This window comes from Diceros bicornis, chromosome 5, assembly GCF_020826845.1.
Source record: "Diceros bicornis minor isolate mBicDic1 chromosome 5, mDicBic1.mat.cur, whole genome shotgun sequence".
Taxonomy (NCBI): domain Eukaryota; kingdom Metazoa; phylum Chordata; class Mammalia; order Perissodactyla; family Rhinocerotidae; genus Diceros; species Diceros bicornis.
The window spans coordinates 94,664,776-94,678,954 of record NC_080744.1 but is presented as its reverse complement, the minus strand read 5'-3'; the positions used below and the strand labels follow the sequence as shown (position 1 = coordinate 94,678,954).

General features: G+C 48.5%; 1 protein-coding gene across 7 annotated transcripts in view; it reads right to left on the bottom strand.

Moving 5' to 3' along the window:
- The window catches only part of ZNF592 (zinc finger protein 592), a 47,376-nt gene extending 34,829 nt beyond the window's left edge, over nucleotides 1–12,547 (bottom strand). For 2 of the 7 annotated variants that reach the window (XM_058542519.1, XM_058542523.1), the window contains exons 1-2: nucleotides 6,984–7,811; nucleotides 1,840–1,948 (exon numbers count right to left, since the gene is read on the bottom strand). Coding sequence is in view for 1 of the 7 variants with exons in the window: in XM_058542518.1 (XP_058398501.1) it covers nucleotides 501–598 (98 nt within the window). In the remaining 6 variants the exon portion in view is untranslated. The other 5 variants (XM_058542520.1, XM_058542521.1, XM_058542522.1 and 2 more) reach the window with 5 other exon arrangements.
- Between the last annotated feature and the right edge of the window lie 1,632 nt (nucleotides 12,548–14,179).

Below are 14,179 nucleotides of genomic sequence, written 5' to 3'. Positions count from 1 at the left end.
TCTCTCACTCCCCTTCTCTTTCTCTTTCTCTCCCCCTCTCTCTCTCTCTCACACACACACACACACACACTTCTCCTTCTCATCCCTCTCTCTCCCACTATTCCTTCCTTCCTTCCTTCCTTCTTCCCTCTCCCCCACCCCTCCCTCCATCTCCCCCCTCCCATGCTCTTCCTCATCCTCTTCTTCCTTCCTCTTCTCTCCTTCCTCTCTCAACAGAGATCTGGGTGGGCTCTTTCACCATGGCTGCTCAGACCTAAGGGCAGTCACCTTCTGCAGGAAAGCAGGGCCCCAGCCAAGGCTGCTTTTCACCAAGAACCCAGTAAGGCAACGGATCCAAAATCCAGGTGTCTACATGTCTGCCCACTGTATATGTCCCTGGTGATCCAAGGGAACGTAGGAATAAAGTGTCCACAGGAACATCCCTATGTGCCCGTCTACCATCAGACAAAATGGAATATTAAAAGTCTTTATCTTTTTAAGACACATGGTGAAACACTTACAGATAAAATGATGTGATGTCTGGGATTTGCCTCAAAATACCACAGGGCCGGAGGAAGAGAGCAGGGAGGGTGTATATAAATGAAACAAGATTGGCCATGAATTGATGACTGTTGGATCTGGTTAAGGAGTACACGGAGGTTTATCATATTATTTTCTGTACATTTGTACATTTCAGCACAATAGGGGCCAGACTCTTGGTTAGTGGACTCTGTGGATCCAACTAGATTACCACCAAGGTCACACTCATTAGGATGGCTATTATCAAAAAAAAAAAGAAGAGAAAAGAACAAGTGTTAGTGAAGATGTAGAGAAATTGGAATCCTTGTGCACTGCTGGTAAGAATGTAAAATGGTGTAGCCACTATGGGAAACAGTATGGCAGTTCCTAAAAAAAAAAAATTAAACATCAAATTACCACATGGGGGGCTGGCCCAGTGGCATAAGCAGTTGGGTTCATGTGTTCCGCTTCAATGGCCCGGGTTTCACCAGTTTGGATCCTGGGCACGGACCTATGTACCACTCATAAGGCATGCTGAGGTGGTGTCCCGCATAGAAGAGCTAAAACTCTATAACTATGATATACAACTATGTACTGGGGCTTTAGGGAGAAAAAGGAAAAAGAGGAAGACTGGTAACAGATGTTAGCGCAGGGCCAATCCGCCTCAAAAAAAAAAAGAATTACCATATGATCTAGCAATTCCACTTCTGGGTATATACCCAAAAGAATTGAGAGCAGGGTCTTGGAGAGGTATCTGTACACCCATGTTCATAGCAGCATTATTCACAATACCCAAAATGTGAAAGCAATCCAAGTATCCATCAATGGATGAATGGATAAACAAAATGAGATCTAAATATGCAACGGAATATTATCCAGCCTTAAAAAGTAATGAAGTTCTGACACATGCTACAACATGGATGAATGAACCTTGAAGACCTTATGCTTAAGTGAAATAAGCCAGACACAAAAGGACAGATATTGTGTGATTTCACTTATATGAAGTAACTGGAGTAGCCAAATTCAGAGGCAGAAAGTAGAAGGGTGGTTGTTACTAGGGGTCAGGGGGAGAAAGAATAGGGAGTTATTGTTTAATGGGTACAGGGTTTCAGTTTGGGATGATGAAAAGGTTCTGGAGATGGATGGTGGGGATGATTGTACAATTGTGAATGTACTTAATGCCACTGAAGAGTACATTTAAAAACAGTTAAAATGGTCAATTTTGCTATGCATGTTTTAGCACAATTAAAAAACAAACAACTATCAAGGAACATAAAAAAATTACGTTTGTCCAAACTCTCAGTTTCTCCAGGGCAGCTCAGGTCAGCCTAAACATCATACCTCAGTGAGGTTCTCACAACAGGGGTGTGGTGAGCATCGCTGGGGGTGTAGCGCTGTGGAGAAAAGAATCACTTCGATCTAGGCACATGGTCTAGTTTCCAAACACCACCTAAGGAAAGAATAAAATAAAATGATTTTTAATAGGCCTGAAGGTAAATGTTAAAATTAGTAAGATAACAATAATAATAATAAAAAAAGTCTTGTCAGACCCTGAGAAAAATCTCTAAACATAGATTCAAAGCAGGCCCCATGCAAAGATACAACTCTCCCAGCCCCAGCCCTTCTCCTTTCCCCCATCACCTGTGGTGGTTCAGAGTGAGACTCTCCTGAGTTCAAATCCCCATTCTACCACCTACTAGCCCTGTGACCCTGGGCACGTTTCCTCAGCTCTCTGTCTCGGTTTCCCCATTCGTAAAATGGGGCTGTTACAGGGATTAAATGAGTTCACATTTGTAAAGCTCCTACAGCACTGCCTTAAACAGCGTGAAGGTGAGATTTCTGTTTACTTTATTCCGCATTATATTCTCAGTGCCTAGAATAGTGCCTGGCACACAGCAGGCACTCAAATATTTATTCTAGAAATGAATACATCTGAAACGTCAATCTCAAAACATAACTTGTACCAAAAGATCATAAAGAAGAAGCTGATTATACCAAAATCACTTCGCTGATTTCATCCTGGCAAAAGCCTTTTTAAAAACAGGGTAGAAGCCTAATGAAACAGAAACCATTTAGACATAAGTATTTCCAGTCAATTAATCCAATCTAAGTGGGTTTGTGAGTCAAAGACAATTTGTTCTGAGAAATAGATAAAACTATGGAGATAGAAAATGAAGTTGAAAGAAGGTGATGGAACAAATGGATTTTAGATACCACCCTGATATATGTGCAGGTTCAGAAGAAAACCCGAGAGCACTGCCAGCTACTCTTGGAAAGGGGACAGTTTTCAGCAGACCAGAAAGAACAGACAGGCTCCTATCCCGGGTTAGGTCTGTGAGATGGAGGCCCAGTGTAGGATATGACAGCACCCTCACCACAGACCCATCAACCTGGCGAACCTCAGAAGGACTCTCCCTTTCCGTTTCTCCTACTTATACCCCACCTGCTTCCAAAACTCATCTGAAGCCACTGACAATACTTTAAGCTCTACCAAGTTGGGAGCACTGGAAACCTTTGTTAAGGTAGCCACACAGCAGTTGGAGAGCATCCTGCCATTACCAAGTCTCACTGATGTCATCTGTTCGGCTCCACGTCTCCATCTCTGTCTTTGTTACCTCTTTCCTTGCCACCTCTGGTCTCCCACCACAATCATCCTGCATGTCTCCCTAAGACCAATCTTCCCCAAACACCACTTTCATCAGGTCACTCACTCTGCTCACAAACATAAAGTTTCCTATAATGTACTATATCAACTCCAACCCTCAGGCCAGGCTTTTGAGAAACTCTGTAATCTAGGCCTAGACCAAGTTCACTGATTTTATATTTCAGCAGCTGTTTCTTCACCTGCCTCAAAGCACCAAATCACTGCCTTCCCCTTCAACAGCATCAGTAAGAGATGAATTGTACAGGCTGGAACAGTTCTGGACCACATCTCCAGCCACCATTCCTGCCAAGAGCATCCTCACTCTCCATACCCCTCCCACCCATTCTCTCCCCCTACAGCTTCTAGCTACGGGGTCCTTTCCCATTCCATTTCCACAACACACACACACTACACACATGCATGCAAGTGCCTTCATTCATTAGATAATAATGACTGAGCACCCACTATGTGCCAGGCCTTGTTCTAGTCGCTGGTGGATACCACAGTGAACAGAACAGACTAAGTCCCTGCCCACACAGTCCTGACATTCCCCCGGAAGGAGACAGACAGACACAAACAAGTAGATTCAATATAGCCTTTCTCAACAGGAGTTCCTCAACTGAAATCAGAAATTGGAGAGACTATACTCTCAATTCTGAAGGACGTGAGAGAGCAAGCCACGTGAATATGGGGGAGAAGAGGTTTTAGGCAGAGGAAAGAACAAGTAGAAAGGCCCTGACGCAGGGAAGGAATGCTTGGTGCATTCAAGGACCCCAAACCAGAGCAGAGGGATCATAGGAGACAGGGGTGGGAGGCAGATAATGGAGGGCCACTGCAAGAACCAACTTTAGCTCTCAGATGGAAGGCTAAAGAAGGACTTGGGGTAGAGGAGTGACATGCTGACTTCCATTGTAAAAGGATCACTCCCCTCCGCCTGTACACTTCAGCCATCTATCATTAGGTAGTAAAATTATGAAGAATTTTTCTTCTTGAATGTTCCAAAACTTCCTAAACCAAGCATATATTATTTTTTAAATGAAGGAAAAACAATCTTCCCAACCATTTAAGCCCAAATTCTAGCTCTGCCTCAAAGCCCCCTGTACCAGTGCTAGGTCATGCTGTATCCTATGCCCCAGCCAGCAGGACCACCAGGGTGGCCCCAGAGTCAGCAGCACCCACCTGCAGCAACTAACGTGCATGAAAATTTCTTTTGCTGCCCTTGCTTCTCTCCTGCCCTGCAGGAGTGTGTCCCTTCGGACACCCTTGTCCCCAAGTGTCTGCCTGGGTCCCAGTCTTTCTCTCAGCTGACTTAATTAATTCCTGGTAATTAGAGCTACTGTTTGGTGATGAACTGCTACTAGTCTGACCTCTCCCAGGGGTTGTAAATATTTTAAAAGGGGACTCTGGGCCGGCCCCATGGCTTAGTGGTTAAGTGCGTGCGCTCCGCTGCTGGCGGCCCGGGTTCGGATCCCGGGCGCGCACCGACGCACCGCTTCTCCAGCCATGCTGAGGCCGCGTCCCGCATACAGCAACTAGAAGGATGTGCAACTATGACATACAACTATCTACTGGGGCTTTGGGGGAAAAATAAAATTAAAAAAAAAAGGGGGGGGGGACTCTAAGTAGAAATGCAAAAGCCTTAGACTCAGAGGAATGGAGCTATAATGGTAGAGTGACAGTCACTGGGGTTCATATTCTGTGGGTAGGTGGCTACCTTCTCTAAAGAGTATAGGTGCTTAGAGAAGCAGTGTCAAGGGGAGACAAGTGAAGTAATGAAAGATGATATGACATTGTTGCCACCTCCTCCCTCCTCCCAAATGGCCATTCAATCCATTTTGGATACCAGAGAATATTCCCCGGTGGTAACCCCAGCCAACCTAGAAGGCTGACCTGTGTGAAAGTAACCACCACCCTCAGAAAGATAAGCCCCCTTAAGACACCACTGGTATGGAAGCAAATTGTTCTCTAATTGCTTTCAGTGGGGGAACTCCTTGAGGGCAAAGCTCATCTCATGTGACTCTTTTATGCTCCACAGAGCATCCAGCTCTGGGCTGGGGCCCAGGTTGGGCCTTTCATAAGCAACTGTAGATTATTGATCAATGATGCCCAGTTGCAAAAAGACTCCACGGGATTTTAAGTACAAGTAAACATTCTAATTAAGAATAATGGTAGTATTAATCACACATCTAATATTTTTAAAGGCCTGAAGATTTATAGCCTTAATAAAGTTTCAGACAATGAAGCAGTTTTTACAACCTCAGCCAGTTCAGTTAACCTCAGTTCAGGTCTGGAGAGTCGGCCTAACAAGGCAAAGGCAGAGAGCAGCCCTTGCCCATACAGACCAGAGCCTCAGCTGGACTAAGCCCCAAAAGAATCTGAACAGCTGCTCGCTGCCCACCCCTGGGCTCCCTTCTCCTCTGAAAATGCCAAAGCTCTGCCTCAGATGTGGTTTCGGGCCCTGGAATAGCCCTGAGAGGCTTGCAGTTACAATGGACATCTACCTTTAAGACCTCTCTCTCTGATCTCACTCTGCCCTTTGGCTTCCTAAGGAACAACTTCAACTTCAGGAACTGAATTGGCAGATAGGAGTAGAATGCTGTAAACTGCAGCAAACCAGGGGACTAAAAGCAGAGCCAGAGCCCACTCCACTGGCTCATGTTCAGCTCCACCTTGCCAAGGGCAGTGTGGGTAAAATGGTCCTATGCCCAAAGACTGGACGGATACAAGGAAGAAGTAGCCCCCAGCCTCACCCCCAGGATGGGCTGAGCTCTCAGGAGGGATATTCCGGGAATGCATGTGAGGCTTACACATAGGAACCCCTCTCTTTACATCCTGTGACCCCCAGGTTGTAACACCAAGGCCTCTATAGCATCCCCCATGTTGATGCGCAGGAGACTGAGCCCTGTGGTCCATGCAAGAAGGCCCAGGGCCACACCCAAAAGAAGTGATTTCCTTAGAAGCACTCCTAAAGAAAACACCCAACAAACGAAGCTAGAAGCCAAGTCACACTGTACTCATCAGCTCCTCCCAGATGGGCACAGCCCTGGCTCCAGAATTCAGGGACTATCGCCGTCAGACGTCGTCCTAGCCTAATTCACCCGTCAGGGAGAGCCGTCTCTACTGCACATCTAACAAAGGCATCTTCCCCTGAGTGACCAAGGTGGGGTGGCCAGCTCCAAGATCATACCTCTTTTAAAGGGACACAGTTCTGAGAAGTTTGCATTTTTATTTTAGGGCATTCAAGGTTTGTCTCCAAAATGATTCACTGATTCCAATGATTCAGTGAATCCAATAGATTCACTGGTTGTTCGTTTGTTTTTGTAAAGATGATATATAAGCCTATAGAAAATTCAAATAACAGGCAAAAATATAAAGAAAAAAGTAAAAACCACCCAATCCCACCACTCAGAGATAAGGAGAGCTTACAGTAAGCTCTCCTCTGGAGAGAGAGAGTGAGCTTGTTCTGAGTTAGACTTAGGGTGCAGGTCTTGCTTCTCTGGATAAGCTGTGAGTTTTGCAGAAGACCCTGAATGCCATCTCTGGACTACTCAAAAAATTGTCAGGAGGCTCCAATAATTCTGGAGCTCTCACAAACAGATATAATACAGTCATACAGACTCCCTGCCCCCACACACACTGACTGGAGGCCAGGAGTCAATATATTCCACAGACATCCTCCTTTTTTTACTCAACATGATGGCAGTCTTTCCACAATCAATCACATACAAAGACTTCATCACCCTTTTCATCTTGTAGAGTGTGTTAATGAAAGGAAGGGGGCCACCATTACCTCTTGATACAACACCTTCAGAATCTGAAATGGAGAAGGTAAAGGACTTACCCAAAGCCACACAGTGAACAGAGGACAGCCCATGAGTGCTGACGGGTTTGACATCAAACTCAAAAGGTGTTCATTAACTTTTTCTCTGAGTCATAAAAAGAATCAGACATGTCATTTCAACACACACATACATACTTCCTGCTGTCAGTAAAAGCGAATGGTTGCCTGAGGTAGCACCTGAGCCCCTAAAAGCATTTCTAAAACTTAGTTAGCTAATGGCTATCACACTCTACACTCCTAGAGCATGAAGGGGGAGAACACTGGACCACATGCCCACAAATGGAAATATACGAAAATTTGGGGTACATGCACTTGCTCCACCTCACAGAGGTCAACACTCAGAACGCTCTCCTATTCCAGGTGTTCCTTCTTTTGTGGAAAAAGAAAAAGTTAAACTTACATGTAAAGACAGAGCTGTAGATAAAGGTATAGTACAAACACTAAATATTAAAATACTGACAGTAGCTCTAGGTTATAGGATTTATCAGTTAGTTTTACTTCCTTTGTATCTGCATTTCCTAAATTTTCTACATGAATATTCTTGTATAATTATTTTTAGAGTTTTAAAAGAAAAATAATTAACCCACAATCTAGGTTGGTCTATTTGGATTTTATTTTTCACTGTAGAAAAACAGATTAAGGGGGCCAGCCTGGTGGCATAGCAGTTAGGGTTGCACATTCCGCTTCAGGGACCCAGGGTTCACCGGCTCAGATCCTGGGCACAGACCTACTCACCGCTCATCAAGCCAAGCTGAGGCAGCATTCCACAAAGAACTAGAAGGACTTACAACTAGGATATACAACTATGTACTGGGGCTTTGAGGAGAAAAAAGAAAGAGGAAGATTGGCAACACAACAGATTCAAAACTCTTGAGGGTCCACCACTCTTCCCAGTTTTGCAGAAGCAGAAAGAAGTGTTAAGACAAAGCTCAGGGCCGGCCCCGTGGCTTAGCGGTTAAGTGCACGTGCTCCGCTGCTGGCGGCCTGGGTTCAGATCCCGGGCACGCACCGAGGCACTGCTTCTCCGGCCATGCTGAGGCCGCGTCCCACATACAGCAACTAGAAGGATGTGCAGCTATGACATACAACTATCTCCTGGGGCTTTGGGGGGGAAAAAAATAAATAAATAAAATCTTTAAAAAAAAAAAAAGACAAAGCTCAAACCTCATGAAGATTACAGTCTAATACGAAAGCTCACCATGACCAGGCTGAGCAAAGGGCAGGAATTAAGTTACTTTCTTTTCTGTCTCCAGTGTGTAGGGAAGATGAAAATTCTAAACCAATCTCTCCTTCATGTGCAACCAAAAGCGCCCCCCTCCCTCCAAGAGTTCACAGACATCTACTCCCAGACCAATTTCCAACGCATCTGTCTACAACCACCCCTTAGCCACAGAATTACTCATACCACTTAGAATCTGCATACCTTCTCTAGTAACCCAATTCTAGGGGACCCCCTTTTCCAATATTTTATTTCTAAAAAAGTTATTTCTCCTCTTCCTTAAGTTTCACAAACACAGGATCCCACCCAAATGATACAGAATCATTCATTCTATCAATTAATAACCATCATTGACTGTATAGAGCTTGAGGAAAGATTATGTTAACAGAAAGGGTTAATTTTCATGGAGCCTGAGAAAAACAAACAGGAATTGAGGAGCAAGAGTTTGTCAGTATGTCCCAGCCCTGGCCAGAAGTGGGGGGAAGAGGAGGGAGCAATGGCCAGAGGACAGAAACATCTGTCATTCTGCAGTTTCATTTCTCATGGCCAATTAATACCCTGAGTTTGTGCATCGGTCTCTTCCAAGTTTGGTTAGTGAGTCAGTCTCCCTGGACCCAATCAGCTAAGTGCCCTACAAAACTGAATTTCGGGTCTATGAAACTGAGAACAAGATCGTGAAGCACAGTAATCCTGCCACAATAAAGCCACCCCGAGGATGACACCTGTCTCCACTCTCTTACTGCAACACCACCATGGTGTACACTTGATGTATTTAACACTCTCTCATAGCTCCCTGTGGCTTACAGAATAAAAATCCAAACTTGACCTGCCTTTCACAGCTCCAGCTCAGCTTTCCAGCCTCATCACTGGACAAACCAAGCCTCTCATGGCTCCCTGCTTTCACACACGGCTCTCTCTACTGAGAATTTTGCCCAGTCATACTTGCCTGTAAAACTCCTATTCTTCCTCCAAAGCCCAGTTCAAAAGTCACCTCCAGGGGCCGGCCCCGCAGCGTAGCGGTTAAGTGCGCATGCTCTGCTGCTGGCGGCCTGGGGTTCGGATCCGGGCGCCCACCGATGCACCGTTTGTCAGGCCATGCTGTGGCGGCGTCCCATATAAAGTGGAAGAAGATGAGCACAGATGTTAGCCCAGGGCCAGTCTTCCTCGGCAAAAAGAGGAGGATTGGCATGGATGTTAGCTCAGGGCTGATCTTCCTCACCAAAAAAAAAAAGAAAAATGTCACCTCCACCCTGAAGCCTTCTCTACTTCCCTCAGCATTTAGTTCTTACTGCTCCCAACAGCTCTCTTAACTACAGGTGCATTAGAGAACTCATTAAGCACACTGTAGCTCATCCTTTTAAATATCTGACCTCCCCTGGATACCCTGAGTTTCTTGAGGGAAGGAATTCACTTTGTATCCATAAGTCCTAGCACAGTGTCAAGAATGAAATGGGAAATCAATGTTGAATGACTGATCATATGAAACACTGGCATTAAGCCATTTAGAGGAAAAGGGAGGGAAAAAGAGAGTCTCACAAAATTCAAGAATTAAATTATCTATATATTTAATCTCATCCAAAATGACCACAATATGGCTGAGAGGCAGCATGGATGTTTAAAAATTTTAAGTAATAATAGCAATTAACATTTGAGCTAAGTGGTACAATGTTTACACGGCTTAGTTAATTTCATCCACAACAACCCTATGATGTAGGTACTTTTATCTGTATTTATGAAACCCTATGAAGTAGAAAATTTTATCTGCATTTAAGCTGGGAAAAGCTTGAGGTTTTTCCAGACAGGAAACTAAGGCACAAGAGAGGTTAAATAACTCAAAATCATTCAGTTAGCAAGTGGTAGAAGCAAGATACAAACTCCCTGTAGTCTGGCTCCAGAGTCAGTGGGCTCTAGAATTAGGAAGACTTGGGTTTGAAAACAGATTATGTTACAAATGTAGCTCTGGGTAAGTCATCTGTCTCCTCTGGGCTTGCATTTGCAAAGGGCAGGGCAACCCTTTCTCTTAGGGCGCAGAGAGGATTAAGTTAAATATGATAATGTTTTCAGAAGTCTCTAAAATTGATTCTGCCACCTAGCAGGCACTCCATAAATGCTAATTCATCTTCCTTTCCCCTCCTAAAAGCTGGGCAAAATAGACTCTCTGGGGAAAAAGGTCTCCCCCAGACTGTCTGAGGCTTTTCCAAAGCAGATCAAGTATGTAGTTAGGCCACTCAACACAGAAAGCCTTGCCTCACCTGCTTATCTCAAAATCCACTCCCCATACAGAAGCCAGAGATCTTTTAAAATGTAAATGTCATCATGTCACAGGCTTAAAATCCTTCAAAGGTTCCTAATTACAATCCAAACGAAGGAGGGAAGGCACTATGTCCTCAAGGCCTCCTGTGATCTGACCCACCTCTCCACAGACTTATCTCCCTTCTCCCTTTCCCCCTCCAGTCACACAGGCCTCCTTTCACTTCCTCCAACTTGCCAAGCTCTTTGCTGCTCCACACATGGTTAACTCTTAACCCTCCTTCGGGTCTCAGCCTAAATGTCACTTCCTCAGGGAAGCCTTCCCTGAGCCCCTAAACCCGATCAAGGCCCATGACTCTCTCTCACCACTCTCATCTTCCTTTCCTTGCACTCATCACAGTTTAAAATGATTTGTTTACCACTTCCTTCAAAGTTTTATTCAAAAGACACCTTCTTAGGAGGCCTTCCAGGCCACTTGCATGTAAATTCAACCCCCACTCAATATCTCATATCTTCCTTCCCTATTTTCTTTTTCTCCTTGGCATTTAGCACTTTTCAACAGACTACATTTTTTATTATATGTTTTATTTTATTGTCTTTTCCCCCCACTGGAATGAAAGCTCCACAAGGGCAGTTATTTTTGCTTGCTTTCTTCACAGCATCTAAAACACTACCTGGCACATATTCGTTGTTGAATGAAATTTCAAGATTTGTTTATTATTGGGCCTTCCCACTAGGCTATGAGCTCAAGCTGAAACATGTCTTTCTGGTTTACCACTGTCCTCCCAACACCGAGTCCAGGGCCTGGCACATAATAAGTGCTCAGTAAAACTGTACAGAATGAATCAATGCCACAACCAGTGGAAAAGTTGGAAAATGATCAAAACGGGTGCTGGTACCACACATCCTCCTCTCTTTCACTGTGTAATGTACCTGTGAGTTTGAGGAAACAGACCCCTAAAATCCCATCAAGCACCCACTGGGCCAGGATCCCTGTGTCCACATCCTGTATGCTCAGCCACACTGTACACACCAACAGATGTGCCCTACAGTCCCTACAGGAACACAGAGCTGAGGGCAGGGGGCCAACCCCAGGCCAAATACCACCCTACCCCCAAATCCCATTCTCCTACAGCCATTCCTATTCTAGGCTAGTCCTGGGCGCCAGACATGCTTCCTGGGTGGGCCTGAGGACTTATTCCAATCCAGGACTTTTAATGCCACCTCTGGTCTCCGACAAAAAACAGTAGTTAAAAATCCCTGAGCAGCTCCAATAATCCTGGGATTCTCAGAAGCAGGGATACCTAAGGTCGGACGGACCCCTCCCCCTCACACACGCTGACCCAAGGCCAGGAGGCCATCTGTCCAGCAGACGTTCCCCTATCCTCCCTCGGGTCACATTGAGCCCTGCCCCTGGTTGGCAGGAAGAGCCCCTGCAGAGAGACCATTTCCACCCCGATCAACAGGCCTGGTCACCCCTGAGGACGCCCAACTGTGGAGCAGGAATACCTGTCCGCTCCCGAAGAAGCCTCCCCCAGAGGCAGAACTCGGGCGGAGGTGGGGCAGGGCCCGAGGGGCGCCCCAAGGGTCGGTCCCCGAAGTGTCTGCCCATGACGGCGCCAGCTCTCGGGGCGGCGGGGACGTCGGGCTGACAGGGCGTCCCGGCGGGGCGAAGCGGCACCGTTATCCGTGCCCGGGCCGGGGCCGGGCTGCGGCCGGCGGCCCCCGCGGGCAGGACAGCGGCGTGCCCGGCCGGCCGGCGGGGGCGGCGGGTCGCGGCGGCGGAAGGGGCCGGCGGCCCGCGCGCCGGGGGCGGGGTGGGGTGGCGGCCCGGGCCCGCCAGGCGGCGGTCGGGGGAAGTGGCTGCCGCCTCGGGCGCGGACAGGGGCCGCCCGGTGCAGGGCCCGGCCGCGGCGCGGGCGCGGGCTGGGCGCCGGCTCCCTCGGCCCGGCCCGGCTGGGGCGACCCGGCGGGGCCCCGGCGCAGCCCCGCCCGGCCCGGCCCGTGAGGGGCGCTTACCTGGCGGTAGCGGCGGCGGCAGGCCCCGGGCTCGGCCGCGCGCGTCCCCAGCGCCGGCTGCGGGAGCCACAACATGGCGACGGCGGTGGCGGGCGGGGCTGCGGCTCCGGGGGCGGAGCGGGGGCGGGAGCCGGCCTGGCGGCGGGACCTGGCTGGGGCCGCGGGCGGGCGGGGGAGGCGGAAGGCGACTCGGACCTGGGCGCCGGCCCAGGGCGTGCGGCGGGGGGGCTGCCCCGGCTGGGCCCGGCCTCCCGCCTGCCGCCTGCCGCCTGCCGCCTCCCTTCCCGCCGGAGGCGGGCTGCGCGGGCGGACCCGACGGCGGGGCGGCGCGCGAGGCTGGACCCCTGACCCCGCGGCCCGCCCGGCCCGCCGGCACGCGGCCGCTCCCGGCCACCTAGGCCTCTGGTCTCCTGACGCCCTACCGGAGGGCCTTCGGTAGGGGCCGCGGTCTCCCGCTGGAGGGACACGACCTGCCCCAGCGGACGGCGAGCGCCTCTGGAGCCCAGCGGAGTCCTCTTCCCTAGACCTGGCACGTAGTGGAGCCTAGAGAAAGGCTGTGGGGTGACAGAAAGCAGAGGTGCCGTGGGCCCAGCACGCAGTAGGTGCGCCCTAAATGTTTGGTCGTTGCTGGGTTTAGGGACTTGCACGCAGGCTTGGAGGAGCGGGGCACTGCCATTTTGCCTCTAAGGTAACCGTGAGACCCGCGGTGAACCGAGTGGGAGGACTGGCCACGGGTGCCTCCCACGGGTAGACTGGGAGATCTCTGAGTTATTGAGGATTCTTGACTGTGCAAGGTGAGAACTCTGGGAGGCCAGCAGAAGGCCGGGAGGGCGGCCGGCAGGACCTGCCAAGAACCCTGCGTACCTGGAAACAGGCGGCAGTAAGGTGGCAGCTAGGTCGGGGTGTACGAGCAGGGAGATGAGGCCCTGGCGTATGGCAGTGAAGAACCAGGAAAGAGATGTCAATTTGCAAGAGAGTTGGAACTAACTTTCAGCCAGGGCCTGCTGTGTGGCAGGCACCAAGCTGAGTTGAGCACTTGGGTAAGGACTATGTGGCGGTAAAGCAATGAAGGCAGTAAAGCAAACTTTCCAGAAGTTTGGCAGTGAGAGGGAGAGACAAGTAGGCCTGTAGCTCAAGGGGTAGTAAGAGTAAAGGAGAGAGGTGGTTTTCTTTTTTTTTTTCTCTCCAATTTGAGGAGGAGCCCTGGAAGGAGCTGAGAGAGGAGAATAAGAAATAAGAGATAGGGCCAACCCCGTGGCTTAGTGATTGGGTGTGCGCGCTCTGCTGCTGGGGGCGGGGTTCTGATCCCGGTGCGCACCGCTGCACCGCTTCACCGGCCATGCTGAGGCCGCCTCCCACATACAGCAACTAGAAGGATGTGCAGCTATGACATACAACTATCTACTGGACCTTTGGGAGAAAAATAAATAAATAAAAATTATTTAAAAAAAAGAAATAAGAGATAGGATAATTAATGGTGCAAGATCTCAGGAAAGGAAAAGGAGATGGGGTGGAGGAGGAAGAAATTGGAGATGAGGCACACATCTTCCTATGAGATTTAAAGGATGCATAAAGAAATATTTTGAGGTGGGAAGGCGTGCATAGTGTGACTATAAATATTTTGAGGTAGAGAGGCATACATACTGAACTCTGCATGTTCCCATGGATCAGCTGCCTGGATGACCCCCAAAGTCATCCATTGGCCTGC